At 39.0% G+C, this 17,218-nt stretch overlaps 1 protein-coding gene across 8 annotated transcripts in view; it reads left to right on the top strand.

Moving 5' to 3' along the window:
- The window catches only part of rbfox1 (RNA binding fox-1 homolog 1), a 412,559-nt gene that overhangs the window by 381,333 nt on the left and 14,008 nt on the right, over positions 1-17,218 (top strand). For 2 of the 8 annotated variants that reach the window (XM_072268734.1, XM_072268738.1), the window contains exon 11: positions 62-114. The exons of the other annotated variants lie outside the window; for them this stretch is intronic. In XM_072268734.1, the coding sequence (XP_072124835.1) occupies positions 62-114 (53 nt within the window). The remainder of the gene's footprint in view (positions 1-61; positions 115-17,218) is intronic. 8 annotated transcript variants of the gene reach the window in all.

The raw sequence follows: 17,218 nt of genomic DNA on the forward strand, positions 1-17,218 counted from the left end.
ATCTTCCAGTCAAACGTGCTCTGTCACCAAGCAGTATTGTCAATTTTATCTTCTTTTGCAGAAATCAGTTCGTCTTCGTTGCAGCAGATGAAATTTCTTGTAACACCTCTTCAGGTAATAATTGTTGATACTTTTTGATGCATCCACAGTGGTATTTATATCTTTTGTGGTATCCCATCCCACATGCGAAGTGGGTGGGCCCTTTTTCAGTTGTTGTCAGCAAAGAATTTTCAATCCCAACAATATGCAGTTTAATTCATGAACTAAGGTATGGCCAAACTCAGGAATTGAAGAAATGTCTTCCTAAAGTTTTGAAAGCTGCATTGTTCATTTTGTGTATTATCACATAGAAGATGTATGGACTGCGGTTTTAAATAGCAGCCTGTTACTCCTAAGGGCGTTTATTGAGCTTGCATGCTTTCATTGGTTAAGTACAGTAGCAGCTGAAGTTTCTAACTTGGCAAAAGTAAACCTGCAACATTTGAACAGTCCGAAACAAACTTCTATAAATGGCTATATAAACAATGGAATTTCTTTAAATGAAACCAATTCAACATATGCTCTATTGTCAGATGTGGACATCATTCAAACTATATCTGTTAAAATCAAGAATATTTTTCTTGCTGACTTGTTAGCCTTAGCTGAAATTAATTCATAATGGACAACGAGCAGTTACTCGGTGAAACTCTCAACAAATATTATAAGTTATAGAAAAGGTTGCCATAGAGAAAAAGAAGTGTCATCAAAATTTCATGACAGTGAAATTTTAATAGCATAATATGTAGGTTGATTTGCCAGATGGAGAGTTTTGTCATCACTGCACTATGTTGATTCAGTCTCATTTGATTGCTTTGCACTTTGTGTCCTTGGTTGACACCTTGACATAGATGTCTTTTTCAGGATTTGTTTTGTTTTTGGATGAAATTGGTAAAATAAGCGTAGCTGTAAATCTCCAAACATTTAAAGAAAGTTATTTGTAGGAGATAGCAGCAATTTTTTTTGCACTTTATTTACATCATCTGTAACAGAAGATTGCTCAGAATCCTGTTTTCCTCAAGAATAACAGCATGTTTATACAAGTGGATGATGAGGGGTTTTTTTAATTATGTTACTGAAGCATTTGAGATATTTATCTTCAATACAGATTTACCTTGTACTCTTTGTTAAAGAGAATAAAATGAGTTCTCAAATTGCCATTAAATCCACAAATATGATTGAAACCAATCTGGCCTGAAGACAGCAGCTCAGCTGAGCACCGTGATTAAGTACACCCATTGCTCATTTGTAAGATACTGTTAAAATAAAGTATCAAATTGATCGAGAATTAAACCGCAATGAAATAATTTATTCAACATAAGATGGCAATCGGGACAGTATGGATACAGAATTAAAACTTAGCTGTAGCTTAGATTGAAATAAGACAATGTCCATATTGTTAGTTTAAATGATTCAGTCCATCAAATTGTCATCATACAGGCAGAACGCACAAATCAGCAGGAGTGAATAGAAGTACCTGTAGTGGTAAACAGCAAGAAAGGCTATACAGTGAAGTTCAGCAAGAACAAATACACCCAACACAAAATTGACATGGATATACTAAAATTTTCTCCTGCTCAGCATGTAAGTACAAAAAACTTACATGAACAATGGTGACAATGATATTATTAAATCTCACCTGGATTAGTAATGGCCTGTAGTAAAGGAAATCTGCAATCCTTATCCAGCCTCAAAGCAATATGGTAGAATTTTTACTTATCTTTTTGAACTTGCATCACAATCCACTCAGTTCAAGAACGCTAAATGCTGCTGCTGTAATCTAGTGAATGAATAAAATAAACATTCAGTACGTAATTTTTTCTGTCAGTTACTGAAAGAGCTACTCTTGCACAAAACTTCCACAAGATTTTCAAAGTGAAATCATTTTCAGGAATAATTAGAGCTTTGACTACCACTACAATTCAAAAGTTACATACATTTCAGAGAAGAATGGAGGCCATAAATGATAGAAAAACTTTCCTACTGCATGAGCTACAAGTCATTTCTTAAACCGAGCAAAAAGTATTACCTTTCATCACAAGAACTGCTAAAACAAATGTATCACCTTGAATCACTGCTTATATATTGATAGTTTACAGATGGCTTTCTCCAAGTGTCTGTCTGAAAATTGCTTTCAGTTCATTGAAACAGTAGATAATACAGAGGCTTAGAAATTTGCTCGTATAGCTCAACATTTGTATATGACACATGAGTAATTTTTATCTGAAAGATGAGCAACAAATATCAACTACTTAGTTGCTGTTTCTGCAAATACAAAAGGTGTTAGATGTGCAGTGACATATGATTGACATCAATTCTAATGCAAATTCTATCGACCATGCACTGTAAGTTTCACAGATGCGTGAGACTCAAAACACTGAACTTATTTTACTGTTGCTTTAAGGGTGTATACCCATCTGTGCTCTTTCTGGGGGTCCATCAACTTAATGTTTCTGAAGGTGGATTCCTTATTTATCTTTCATCCATTAACAGCTGTTGTCTTCATGGCTCCATTAATCTTTGTCCTGACTCCAATCACCTCTACATCCATACCCTCTACCAGTCTTGTACCCCAAGCTTTCCTTGTACCCTTGGTTATCATCATCAATTATTTCTATCACCCTCAGCATCCCTTACACAATCTAATTTTCAACACTCAGTGGTCAGTTTTGATCGAATGTGGAAGGTTGTGGGGAAAGAGCTATATGGTAAATTGCTCTGGGCAACATACGTAATGGATTCCCATAGCCTTACAATATCCTTGGTTAGGTAAATGATGGAAAGTTCAAAGATAGCTAACTTGTGTTCAACACAGATGAATTTGTAGGCCCGTTTGTTCCATCAGCTTCGTATTTTCTTTCATTACCATATGGAGGAATTTTTATTCTCACCAGAAAGAACAAAACAAAAGGTAGGAGTAAGACGCAAACACAAGGAAATCTGCAGATGCTGGAAATTCAAGCAACACACATAAAAAATGCTGGTGAGCGCAGCAGGCCAGGCAGCATCTATAAGGAGAGGTACAGTCGACATTTCCGGCCGAGACCCTTCGTCAGGACTGGCGAAGGGTCTTGGCCCGAAACATCAACTATACCTCTTCCTATAGATGCTGCCTGGCCTGCTGCATTCATCAGCATTTTTTATGTGTGTTGGTAGGAGTAAGAGTAGGTCATACAGACATTTGAGCCTTCAGAAGAATGATCTTCAAACTCTATGCCATTTTCCTGCACTGTCCTCATATCCCTTGATTCCTTTAAACCCCAGAAATCTCTCAATCTCATTTTTAATGAATATGATGTCTGAACCTCTGAAGTTTTCCAGGTTGGAGATATACAAAGGTTGTCCACCCTATGTGATTTACTTCCCAGCTTTGGTTAACCAACCATTATTTCTGTAATGGTAATAAACTCATAACAGAATAAGATAAAGGAACAGATAAGGTCATTTGGCCAATTGAGTCGGCAGCACCATTTTATCATGGCTGATCCATTTTTCTCTCAGCCCCAATCTCCTGTCTTTTCCCCATATCCCTTTATGACCTGACTAATCAAGAATCTATCAACCTCTTCTTTAAATATGCCTATCTTAGACCTCAATAGATTAACCTTCATTCTGAAACTCTGCCTTGTGGTCATAAACACCTCAGAAAGGGCAAACATTCTTTTAACGTCTAGTCTGTCAGATTTTTATGAATTTTCCAGGAGATCTCTTTGACAATGTATTCACAGTCCTGTTATGTACACCAAAGTAGATCAGCTCACAGTTCTACAGATTAAATCCATTTTCTATGTTCTCACTCATTCATTCAGCATCTCCCTAACTCTTTGGATCGCTTGACATATTTCTCTATATAAACAAACCTGCCTGGCTTAATATTGTCATAAAGCTGGGACTTTTGACATTTCATCTCCTCGACCAAATCATTGATATAGACCATGAGCAGCTGAGCCCAGCCATCAATCCCTATGGTGCCATTAATCACTTGAAACTTGCTAGCTATGTTCTCTGCCTTGGCCTGACCCAAATTGATTCTAATTCTACATCATGATTAGACAAGCCAAGATCATTTTCAGCACTGCTTCTATAGATAGAACAAAATTACCAATTTTCCTTTTATTCCTCTCTTCCTAAATTCTGAATATCTTAGATGATTTACTCCCCAGCTTTGGTTATCCAACCATTATTTCTGTAATGGTAATAAACTCATAACAGAATAAGATAAAGGAACAGATTAGGTCATTTGGCCAATTGAGTCTGTAGCCCCATTTCATCATGGCTGATCCATTTTTTTCTCAGCCCCAATCTACTGTCTTCTCCTCATATCCCTTTATGACCTGACTAATCAAGAATCTATCCACCTCTTCTTTAAATATACCCAATGACTTGGCCTCCAGAGCCACCTGTGGCAACAACGTCTACGGATTCAACAATCTCTTGCTAAAGAAATTCCTCCATATCACTGTTCTAAATGGAAAAATCTCTCCTCTAAGGCTGTGCCCTCTGACTCCACCACCATAGGAAACATCCTCTCTACATCCACTCTCTCAAGGCATTTCAAAATTTGGTAGGTTTCAATGTGGTCTCCCCTCATTCTTCTGAATTCCAGTGAGTACAGGCCAAGAGCCATCAAATGATAAACTCCTCATATGATAAACATTTCAATCCTGGAATTATTTTCGCGAACCTCCTTTCAACCCTCTCCAATGTCAGCACTTCCGTTCTTAGATAAGGGCCCAAAATTGCTCACAATACTCCAAGTGAAGCCTCACCAGTGCCTTATAAAGCCTCAACATTACATACAAAATGCTGGAGGAACTCAGCAGGCCAAGCAGCATCTATGGAACAGAGTAAAGTCGAGATTTGTGCCGAGACCCTTCAAGAAGAGACTCGAACCAAAACGTCAACTCTACTCTTTTCCATAGATGCTATCTGATATCTACTCTCACCTCTCTTTTACACTTTATACTTCTGAAGAAACTTTAGATATCCTCTTTAATACTATTTGGTAGCTTACCTTTGTATTCCATCCTTTCCTTCATTATGACTTTCTTAGTTGCCTTCTGTTTGCTTTTAAAAGCTTCCCAATTCTCTAACTTCCCATTAATTTTTGTTCTATCATATGCCCTTTCTTTGGCTTTTACATTAACTTTGACTTCTCTTTTCAGCCACAGTTGCATTATCCTGCCTTTAGAATACCTCTTCCTCTTTGGGATGTATCTATCCTTTTACTTCTGAATTGCTTCCAGAAACTCTAGCCATTGTTGCTCTGCCATCATCCCTACAAGTATCCCCTTCAAATCAACCTTAGCCAGCTCATGCTTCTGTAATTCTCTTTTCTCTACTGTAATACTGATATATCTGACTTTAGCTTCTCCTTCTCAAATTGCAGGGTGAATTCTATCATATTATGATCACTGGCCCTTAGGGTTCCTTTACCTTAAGATCTCCAATCAATTCTGGTTCATTGCACATCACCAAATCCAGAATAGCTGATCCCCCTGTGGGCTCAACCACGAGCTATTCTAAAAAGCCATCTTGTCAACATTCTACAAATTCCCCTTCTTGGGATCCAGCACCAACCTGATTTCCCCAATCTACCTGCATATTGAAATCCCACATTACTATCATAATAATGTCCTTTAGACATGCATTTTCTATCACCCATTGTAATTTGTAGTCCACGTCTTTGCTACTGTTTGGAGTCTGTATATAACTCCCATCAGGTGTTTTTTTTACGCTTGCAGTTTCTTAGCTCTGCCCACAATCATTCTACACCTCCAGATCCTCTGTAACCTCTTTCTAATGATTTGATTTGTTTTTTTTTTTACCAACAGTGCCACCCTCTGCCTACCTGTCTATCATTTTGATGCAATGTGTATCCTTTGACATTAAACTCCCAGCTATAATTTTCTTCCAGCCACGATTCAGTGATGCCCACAACATCACACATGCCAATCTACTCCTGTGCTTCAAGTCCACCTGCTTTATTCTTTCCTCTGCATGCATCCAAATATACCACCTTCATTCCTATATTCATCACCCTTTTCAATTTTGTACCCCTTTTCCATTTCAACTCATCCCATTGACTGCAAGTTTGCCCTATCATCAGCCCCTCCTTGCTAGCGGTCTCTCTAAATACTGCCTTTGTTAGTAAACCAACTTCCCCATCCTTAGCCCTATCACTCTGATTCTCGTCCCCCTGCCAAATCAGCTCGAGCAAACCTGCCCGCAAGGATGTTGGTCCCTCTCAGGTTCAGGTACAACCCGCCCCTTTTGGTTTTACCAATTCCTGCCCCCATACCATTTTCAGCCATTCCAATTCATCCTGTTCTTACCCTCAGTGGCGCATGGCACAAGCAGCAATCCAGACACTACTACCTTGAAGGTCTTGGTTTTCAGCTTTCTACCTAGCTGCCTGAAGTCTTTCTTCAGTATCTCCTCACCTTTCCTACCTTTGTCATTGGTACCAATATGTACCAAGACTTCTGGCTGCTCCCTCCCCCCCCCCCCCCCCCCCCAGTTTAGAATGTCGAGGACCCAACCTGGGAAGTTCCTAACCCTGGCATCTGGGAGGCAACATACCATCCGGGAGTCTCTATCACATCCACAGAATCTCGTCTCTATTCCTCTAATGATGGAATCTCATATCACTACTACAGTCCTCCTCACCTGTCTTCTTTTCTGAGGCACAGCGCCAGTCTCAGTGCCAGAGACCCGATCACTGCAAATTCCCCCGGTAGGTCGTCCCCTTCAACTGTATCCAAAATGCTATACTTATTGAGGGGAACGTCCATAGGGGTAGTCTGCACGGGCTGCCCATTTCCCTTCCTTCTCCTGACAGCCGCCCAGTTCCCTGCCTCCTGCAACCTATAGGCAGCTACCTCCCTGTAGCTATCTGTTACTTCCTCAGTCTCCCATACGAGCCAAAAGGTCCTCGAGCTGCAGCTCCAGTTCCGTAACATGTTCTCTGAGGAACTGCATCTCAGTGCACCTGGTGCAGTATGTAAATCCTACTCATTTACATTTATTTTCTTGCCATCCGTCCATTTACAATGCTATGAATGTTACGACTGTGCAGATACAGAGGTTTTTATTGTTTCATGATAACATTTTTCAGCATGTTGAGCCCTTTGATCATGAAGCTGTTGGGAGCAGATTGTAATTCCTTGGGTAAATTGCAGTTGAAGACTTCACTGACTTTGGCAGCAACATCTCAGTTGGTCAGCAGTTGGGTAATGGCAACTAGTTACAGGAGAAAATAAAGGATTAAGTGGGGGAAGTCTTCTGGAAAGTTTTAGGGTTCAGGGAAAGCTTTGATAATTGTGGCGTATCAGGGATATAAGTAGGTGTTTTTAACATCTACAGTCTGAATTGAGCCTGAACTCTGAGTCAGAGAAACAGCACAGAAACAGGCTCTTTGGCCCATCTAGTCCATACCAAAGTATTATTCTGCCTAGACCTATTGACTTGCACCTGGACTATAGTCCTCCATGCCCCTCCCATCCATGTACAGTACTTACCCAAACTTCTCTTAAATGTTAAAATCAAACCTGGATCCATCCTTCCCGATGAAAACTGATCAAGACTTGCAGAGCAGCACAATCCACAACGTTTTGAAGTTTCATTTGGTCTGAGTAAACACTGTAACAACAAGAATTACAAATAATATAAAATATGATATTACAAGAAACTACCAGAGAATATATGATGTAAAATCCTACAAAATGCCACGCATTACTGTATACAATGTAGACCACAGCTTTCACCCTTTCACATGTACATCCATCTAACTCTGACTCTGGCCACAGCTCATTCAAAGAAGCTTATTTCCATCTGCTCGGGTAAACATTCATGTCCACAGTTTCTTGCAAGCTGCCCTTTAACTTTAGATATTCCTCAGCTGCACAGTTTTTTTCAACTCCAGATGACTTTGAACTTAACCCATCACGATACACAGTTGGAGGAATCTGATCCCATGGGTACAGGAGATGAATCCTGGTTGTACTACCTCACACATGAGCAAAATTTTTCATGATCCTTCAATTTCTTCTTTTTTATAATTTATTTTTTATTGAATTTCATCATCAAACAAATTTCCATAAGATGTATTTCAGATACTGTACATATATATCATATATATCATATTTGTCACAAATCTCCACATAATATTTATCTGAGGTATAAACTTATAGAAAGGAGAGGAAAGAAAGAATTGTGTGTATGACTGGTATAGCACAGGCTTCAATTTGTTTGTTTGTCAGAAGTCCATGAACTGGTCCATTTAATGAACCAGTCCATTGTTATTTGGAAAATATCATTCTGCTTGATAGTCAGTCGTTATCATGAAATAATATCTTGCTGAGAAAATATTTGAATTTATCTGCATTCTAAAAGACTAGTGAATTGGTTTTAATTTGGTACATCTTGAATAATTAACGCTTTCAAAAAGTATGGGCCAAATCCAGACTTGGTTCTTTCCATTTTGACTTGTAAATCTTGTCGCCAGTCATATCACAGAAAATTGGTGAAGGAGAAAATTTATTTAGACAATATGTGAGATCAGTGTAGGCACTTCAACTTCTGTAGAGATAAAGAAGATATAGATTCTTTGAAAAAGTTTTCGGCACGTTTTACGAGGACATTTTTTTCACTCATTGAGTACATCTAATTTTGCCATCAGTTTATTCTGTGAAAAAGAAAATTATGGTAGGTTACCTTGTAAGGCCACAGTTTCATAGTTACAACTGTAAACAATTCATATAATTTCAATGGTTTAAGGGGTATGACTTTTCATAAAATGGCTTTAGAATATCCCAATAATTCATGTGTCTGTGAAAAAGCCATGAATTTATAAACACAATGCTATCTTGTCGCAGTTTAATTATTTATAGAAACATGATTGGATCTAGATATGGAGTCGTGTCATTGTGCATTAAATGTCCCGTTGTAAATAGATATAATGAGGGCTATGTTACTCCCATTGTGTTATTTTCTCTACATAAATGCCAGACCTTTAACAAAAATGTAATCCATTATTAATTTAATCAGGAATCGTTTTGCTGCTTGCCAGTTCACTGATTATTAATGTGGATTTTATGTAGTGAGATATACTTTGTTTTGGCTAATAATCTGGTGGAAAAGGTGTTGTGTCAAGATATCATTCTATTTAATGGGCTGGTTGATGAACTTTATAACTGGCCAATAAATTTTCTGATTGGTTAATTTTATGATCATTAATGAAATAAACTCCTCCATTTCCAGTTTTATATCTTAACTGTTTTGAGGAAGCTTAGACTATTATTTTGCAAGAATGATTTATTAAAATAAAAAATATCTCTTTAATTTTTTAATGGATTTTATGAGGGAGGTTAGTGAAGGAATCAACAACGCTTTATATTCTGCAACAAAAACAGGACATGCTTAAAGTCTATATCTAGTCAAGTAAATGTTGGTATTTTCTCTCAAGTCAGTATCCCCGATATTGAGATAAATGCAGTTGGATTTGTTAACTTCATTCCCATGCCCAACACCAGATAACTGAAACAAGCACTTAATTCTGAGCTCTGTCATGGGAAGATATTGCCATGTGGACAAGGAAGAAGATTCAAAGATGTACTCAAAACTTATTTAAACCAATACACCATGCCGACTAATTGTTGGGAATATCTAGTCCAGGAATACTTGAGAAGGTACACTCACAATGATACTGAGAACCTTGTGTCTATGTATTTGCAGCACACAGAGGCTTTGTGTACGCAGAAAATACACCTCAAAATCCACTCATCCTTTCTGCCAGCAATCACCGGCAGTGTCTGTTGTAGGGCCTGCAAATCCCATGTCGACCCTGTCAGCACCTCAGAACCCAGAAAACTAGCATGAAACCAGGTCACTCTCAGTCCTGTGCCTAAAAAGAAGAAGATCTTATAGAGAATACACCCAGGGTAATGCCCTCGATCAGGTTTAGAGGAATGTATTACGTAGAAGAGATGTATTTTAACAAAGTGCTAATAGCATTGTTAGAAAATTTGACAGCACTTGGCTTTAGAATGTCATGGCTGCCAAATTGTTTCCTCAGGCTTTGACATTATATGCACTCACACTTCAAAGTCAAAGTCAAAGTAAGTTTTATTATCAAAGTACGTATATGTCACCACATAGAAACCTGAGTTTCATTTTCCTGTGGGCATACTCAGCAGATCTGTAGAATAGCAACTATAACGGGATCAATAAAAGATCAGCCAGAGGGCAGAAGACAACAAACTGTGCATATGCAAATATAAATAAATATTAATAAATAACAAGAGCATGAAATAAAAGTGAGATCATTGGTTGTGGAAACATCTCAATGGATGACCAAGAGAGTGTAGTTATCCCCCTTTATTCAAGAGCCTGATGGTTGAGGGGTGGTAACTGTTCTTGAGCCTGGTGGTGTGAGTCCTAAGGCTCTTGTATTTTCCTCCTGATGGCAGTAGTGAGAAAAGAGAATGGCCTGAGTGGTGGAGATCTCTGATGATACATGCTGCTTTCCTACGACAGTGTTTCATGGAGATGTGCTCAACAGTTTGGAGAACTATACCCATGATGTACTGGGCCAAATTCGCTATCTTTTGTAGGGTTTTCCATTCAAAAGCATTGGTGTTTCCAATCCAGGCTGTGAAGCAACCAGTCAATACACTCTCCACTGGACAGCAAGAAGTTTGCCGAAGTTTTAGATGCCACGCCAAAGCTTTGCAGACTCCTAAGGAAATAAAGGAACTGTTGAACCTTCTTCACAATTGCACTAACATGCTGGGCCCAGGATAGATCCTCTGATTTAGTAACACCAGGAATTTAACATGCTAACCTCTCTCACCTCTGAACCTCTAATGAGGGCTGGTTCATGGACCTCTGGTTTCCATCTTCTGAAGTCTACAATCAGTTCCTTGGTCTTGCTGACATTCAGTGAGAGGTTGCTGATATGATACCATTCAGCTAAATTTTCAATCTCCACCTTCCATCACCACCTTTGATGCAGCCCACAACAGTGGTGTCATCAACAATGGTGCCATTGAGTATGGTATTGGAGCATTGCTTAGCCACATAGCCCTAGGTGTGAAGTGAGTAGATCAGGGGGCACACAGCCCTGTGGTGCACCTGTGCTGATGGAGATCATGGAGAAGATGCTGTTGCTTATCCAGACTGGCTAGGGTATACAAGTGAGGAAATCCAGGATGCAATTGCACAAGGAGGTATTGAGGCCAAGACCTTGGAGCTTATTGATTGATTTTGAGGGGGTGATGGTATTGAATGCTGAGCTGTGGTCAATAAAGAGCATCCTGATGTACGCACCTTTGCTGTCCAGATGTTCCAGGAATAAGTGAAGAGCCAATGAGATGGCATCTGCTGTAGACCTTTTGCTCCGGTAGGCAAATTGGAGTGGATCCAAGTCACCACTGAGGAGGGAGCTGATGTGTTTCATCACCAACCTCTCAAAACACGTCATCATTGTAGATGTAGGTGCAACTGGGTGATAGTCATTGAGGCAGGTCACCACGCTCTTCTTGGGCAACAATATAATTGAAGCCTGCTTGAAGCAGGTTGGTACAACACTCTGCTGAAGTGAGATGTTAAAGATTTCAGTGAACACACTAGACAGTTGGTCAGCACAGATCTTTAGACACTGACCAGGTCCAGATACTTCCTGTGGATTCACCCTCCTGAAGGTCAACCCACACATCAGCTTCGGATACCGAGATCAATCGGTCATCAGGAGATGTGAGGGTTTGTGATAGTTCCTTCATGCTCTGATGGTGAAAGCAAGCATAGAAGGCATTGAGTTTATCGGAAAGCAAAGTGTCGCTTTCTCCCATGTCACTTCTTTTAGCTTTGTAAGAGATGATTACATTCAAGCCCTGCCACACTGTTAAGCATCCCTCGTTGATTCAAGTTTGGTCAGAATCTCCATTTCACCCATGAGACGGCTTTCCAGAGATCAAACATGCATCTCTTGTAGTTTGTTTGGTCTCCAGACTGGAATGCCTCTGATCTAGCCCTCAGCAAATGTCAGATCTCATGGCTCATTCAGGACTTCTGATTGGGGAAGATTCTGAATGATTTAGTGAGGACACCCTCATCTATAGCTGTTTTAATAAAGTCCATCACAATCATGGAGTATTCATTCAAATATCTAGATGAGTGTTTGAACACGAGCCAGTCCACTATGTCAAGACAATCCTGTAATCGTTCCTCTGCCTCCCATGACCACCTCTTAGTTGTCCTAATCTCTGGAACCTTGATTTATAGGCTCTGCCTGTATGCAAGTAGGAGGAGGACAGCCAAGTGAACCAATTTACCAAAATACAGTCTGGAAATGAATGGTAGGCATTCTTTATCTTAGTGTAGCAGTGGCACTTGCATTGGAGACACGTAAGAGGTTGCAGCATTAATTTGTAATAGGTGTTAATTATTTAATGCTCCAGCTTCAATTAATCTTATGCAGACATCACACTCAGAAGATCAAAAGACTTTCAGCAGGATACAACAAACACCTTCACATAGCAATGCTTCAACTCAAGGATATCAGGATAAAGATTATCCACCAGTGGTTGTCAAAGGATATCAATAAAATGCGTTGGCCACTCCATCACAGCTAAACTGAAAGATGCTTTCAGTTTCTCTCAATTGATGATCACAATCTGATTACTGTACCTATTGATGCCCTCTATTCCAAGAGACCTCGGTGTCTGTGTTCACTCTTGCCTCAAAACAGACAATGGAACAAGCATAAAACTTTGTGAAGATTGTATGCAACAGGAACAATGATTGGAGGGGAGAAATCTGTTTTGTGTCAATGTAGGGAAGTGCTTTAGCTGGTAAAGACCAAATGACAGGATACAGTGACCCGGCGCTCATAGATTAAGGATTAAAGATTAGCTTTATTTGTCGCATATACATCAAAATATACAGTGAAATGTGTCATTTGTGTCAAATCAAATCAGTGAGGATTGAGCCAGGAGCAGACCGCGAGTGTTGTTATGCTTCTGCGCCAACATAACAAGCGCACAACTCACTAATCCTTGTCTTTGGAATGTGGGAGGAAACTGAAATACTCGGAGGAAACTCACATAGTCATGGGGAGAACATAAAGGTCCTTACAGTCAACAGCAGGAATCAAATCCTAATGTTACAGCTCATACTGTAAAGCATTTCACGCTTGTGATGATTTCATTCTGCAGCATTCCACTATGCTACCTCTGTTTGAATTACAGTGACAAACCAGAGAACAAGGGATGACTGCTATCTTCTGAGAATATAAATCCTGAATGAAGAAAAAAAGTGAAGTGGGAGGAAGGAATTGGTATGAAAATACCACATTTTCAATGGTTTGCACATGACAATGTTCACCGATATTTATAAGTACCATCATCTTCTGGGTGCCCAGGTTGGGGCGGGGGAAAGGTAACATAATGTGATAATATGCTAGATTTGCATTTGCCAGTTTAGTGTTGCTGACTCTGACTGTATGTCCCTTCCCCTGCAAGGAGAATGAAAGAGCTTCAGTGGAAGAAGTGTGGCCAGGTATTGTTTACAAGCTGGTGGATTGTGGGATATGCAGCAATGCTGAATGTGTAAAGGTGCAGTGGAGCACACATATGTCAAATATACTGTACATCCTGTTAATTAGATATTGGTGACTTTCGATGGACCAATTGTGGAGGAAGGGTGGTGGTGGTGGTAGGGTTAGAGTGGTACATTTGGTGGGGAATGGTACTAACCTTGATCACTCTGGGGAGAGGTCACCAAACTCTGTATGTCAGGGTTTCTGAAATTTTCGTGTCTGACATAGCCCACCAAAGCAGATTCAGAATGTGGTTCAGAGAAGATTCTTTTCCTCTGCAGATTTATATTTCTTGATTGCATTCTTACTGAAGTAAACTCAAAATCAACTGATCATGCCAAAGATTGTGAAGTAAACTGTACAAAGTTCTCTTTTCTTCAATTTTACAGCATGTGTTACTTTTTAAAAATTTCTCCATTTAAAAAATGGTAACTTTCTTTGTTTGTTGGTCATTACCTATATAGTAACATAGTGTATTTGACTCGTGCTTACAATTCCAGGCCAATATAAATGCATGGCCAAATGGTGTCAAGAGTTGGACTGGATGCCAATCTAATTCCAAAGCCAAACTAGGGTTACTGAAGTGATCCAAAGTTTTGACTGTTAAATACTTTATATATTTGATAGTTTTACATCTTGATCTTGAAGGTTTATTGTCAAACTAATGTCAGATTCTGGAAAGTTAAGACTATATTCTGTCACATTATTTAATTTTCCCTTGACTATATTACAGCATTATGGATGGAAATTGCGACAAGTTGAGAGAAACTAGTAATTGATAGATTTGAAATTACGTACCGCTCTGTTTCTAACTGTAAATAAATATCCAGTTGAAATTGCGATTTTGCCAAGCTGCCATCCAGTTAAAATTGCCATATCCAGTTCAAATGGGAATCATCAAAGTTGCTGCCTGGCCTGCTGCGTTCACCAGCAACTTTGATGTGTGTTGCTTGAATTTCCAGCATCTGCAAAATTCCTCATGTTTCCAGTTCAAATGATCTATTTCTTATGCCCTGTATTGTGAATAATCCCTGTCATAACATAGCTAGAGCTAAAAGTATATACCAGACTAATCACATGTTACTGCAGAGAAGTGGGAAGCCATTTTCTGTCTCACGTCTGCTCAGATTAAAGAAGATATTTGGAAAATTATAAATTATTTTCACCATCTCAAAAAATTTGAAACTTAGGATTCAAGTTATTCAATTACCAGTATGAAGTAACCACTGAGATTTCCTTCCCTTGTTACTTTTGTGGAACTCTTTGGTCTCTATCTGATATCAAAATCTGTAATTAATCTATGGATGTTTTTAATTCCGTTCCTTTGCTGCTGAATTGCGCTTATATATGGATAATAACTTTAACATTTCAATAATTAATGCTGAGGTGATTATACCAAATACCATTTGACTCCCATGAGGCTGTGAACATTGTATTTTTTTGTAAATTTACTTTCTTATTGGCACAATTTAAACTAAATACTGGTTAGGGCATGTTTATTCTGGGATCTTGTTACAAGCAACCATGATTGTTATCTTAATGAAATATGTTTTAATATAACATATCCATTACATATAAGCATTTCACTTTTATAACAGGTCAGTTCAGTTTATTTTATGTTTGAGTTGTGTGGTTCTGTGTCAGGATATCAACTATTTTAGACTGCATGTTAAATATATATACAGAGATATATTAGCTACTTCTTACACTGGAACATTAATCCATTGTTCTTTCAAGGGATTAGAATATATAGAGCAGGAATTCTTGACCCATCATGTTCTCAGTGGCACGTTCTATATTTGTCACCTTCTCTAGTTTTATTGCGGCACGAGGCATTGAATGACTTCTGCAGAAATGGAATTTAATCCTTATAATAATTTCTCCTATTAAACTAAAAACTTTTAAAGAAAAGTAGGTGAGATTTTACACTACAGCTTTAATATGTCATTATGTTAGATTCAGAATCAGAATCAGGTTTATTATCACTGGCATGTGTCGTGAAATATGTTAACTGAGCAACACCAGTACAATGCAATACATGATAATATAGAAATATATAAATTACAGTATATATATGTATATTAAACAGATTAAAAACAGTGCAAAAACAGAAGTAATACATATTTAAAAAGTGAGGTAGTGTACGTGAGTTCAATGTCCATTTAGGAATCATACGGCAGCGGTCTAAATGACTGAGGGTGTGTGCCTTCAGGGCTTCTATACCTCCTTCCTGACAGTAGCAATAAGAAGAAGGTGATGGTGTTCCTTAATAATGAGCATCACCTTTCTGAGGCACCGCTCCTTAAAGATGTCTTGGATACTAAGGAGGCTAGTAGCCAAGATGGAGCTGACTAATTTTACAACTTTCTCTCACTTCTTTCCATACTGTGCAGTAGCCCCACCCCCACCCCTGCCCCCCACTCCCAACCAGACAGTGATGCAGCCTGTCCGAATGATCCCCACGGTACATCGATAGCTGTTTTAGGGTAGAATATCATTGTTCAAAATGAGTTAAATGGGTTACATTTTGCAAAGATTGAAAGGCCATCATGACAAATGAAGTCAAGTTTGTTGTCATGTGGACAATTACAGTGAGGTACTGGTACAATAAGAAACTTGCAGCAGCATTACAAGCACATGGGTTCTGACAACACAAAGGACATATGTTATATATGACAGTGAAAGAAAAAAAACAGTTCAGAACAATCAGAGATAAGTCCATGCTAGTGTAAGAGATGTCCGTGGTATTCTGTTGCTGAGGTAGGATTTGGGTTGTGCAGGTCAGTCCAAGAACCCGATGATTTTAGGAAAGTAGATGTTCCTGATCAAACATGTTGAGCAAGGAGGATTGATAAACCAGGGTTTTACCTTTAATGGAGAGGAAAGCTTCTTCATTAGAAAGAGGTGACTCAGGATCGGAAGGTGTAGAAACTATATGGGTTGAGCTAAGAAATCGCAGGGGTAAAAGGATGGCAGTTATATACAGGCCTCCTAACAGCTGCAGTGATGTGGACTACAAATTACAACAGGAAATAGAAAAGGCTTATCAGAAGGGCAGTGTTATGATAATTGTGGGGGATTTTAAAATGCGAGTGGATTGGGAAAATCAGGTCGGCACTGGATCTCAAGAGAGAGAATTTGTAGAATGTCTGCGAGATGGCTTTTTAGAACAGCTTGTTGTTGAGCCCACTAGGGGATCGGCTGTACTGTATTGGGTATTATGTAATGAACCAGAGGTGATTAGAGAGATCGAGGTGAAAGGAACCCTTGGGAGGCAGTGATCATAACATGATTGAGTTCACTGTGAAATTTGAGAAAGAAAAGCCGAAATCTGATGTGTCGGTATTTCAGAGAAGTAAAGAAAATTACAGTGGCATGAGAGAGGAACTGGCCAAAGTTGACTGGAAAGGGACACTAGCGGGAAGGATGGCAGAGCAGCAGTGGCTGGAGTTTATGTGAGAAGTGAGAAAGGTGCAAGACAGATATATTCCAAAATAGAAAAAATTTTCAAATGGAAAAAGGATGCAACCATGGCTGACAAGAGAAGTCAAAGCCAAAGTTAAAGCTAAGGAGAGGGCATACAAG

Source organism: Mobula birostris, chromosome 9 (genome assembly GCF_030028105.1).
Source record: "Mobula birostris isolate sMobBir1 chromosome 9, sMobBir1.hap1, whole genome shotgun sequence".
NCBI classification, from domain to species: domain Eukaryota; kingdom Metazoa; phylum Chordata; class Chondrichthyes; order Myliobatiformes; family Myliobatidae; genus Mobula; species Mobula birostris.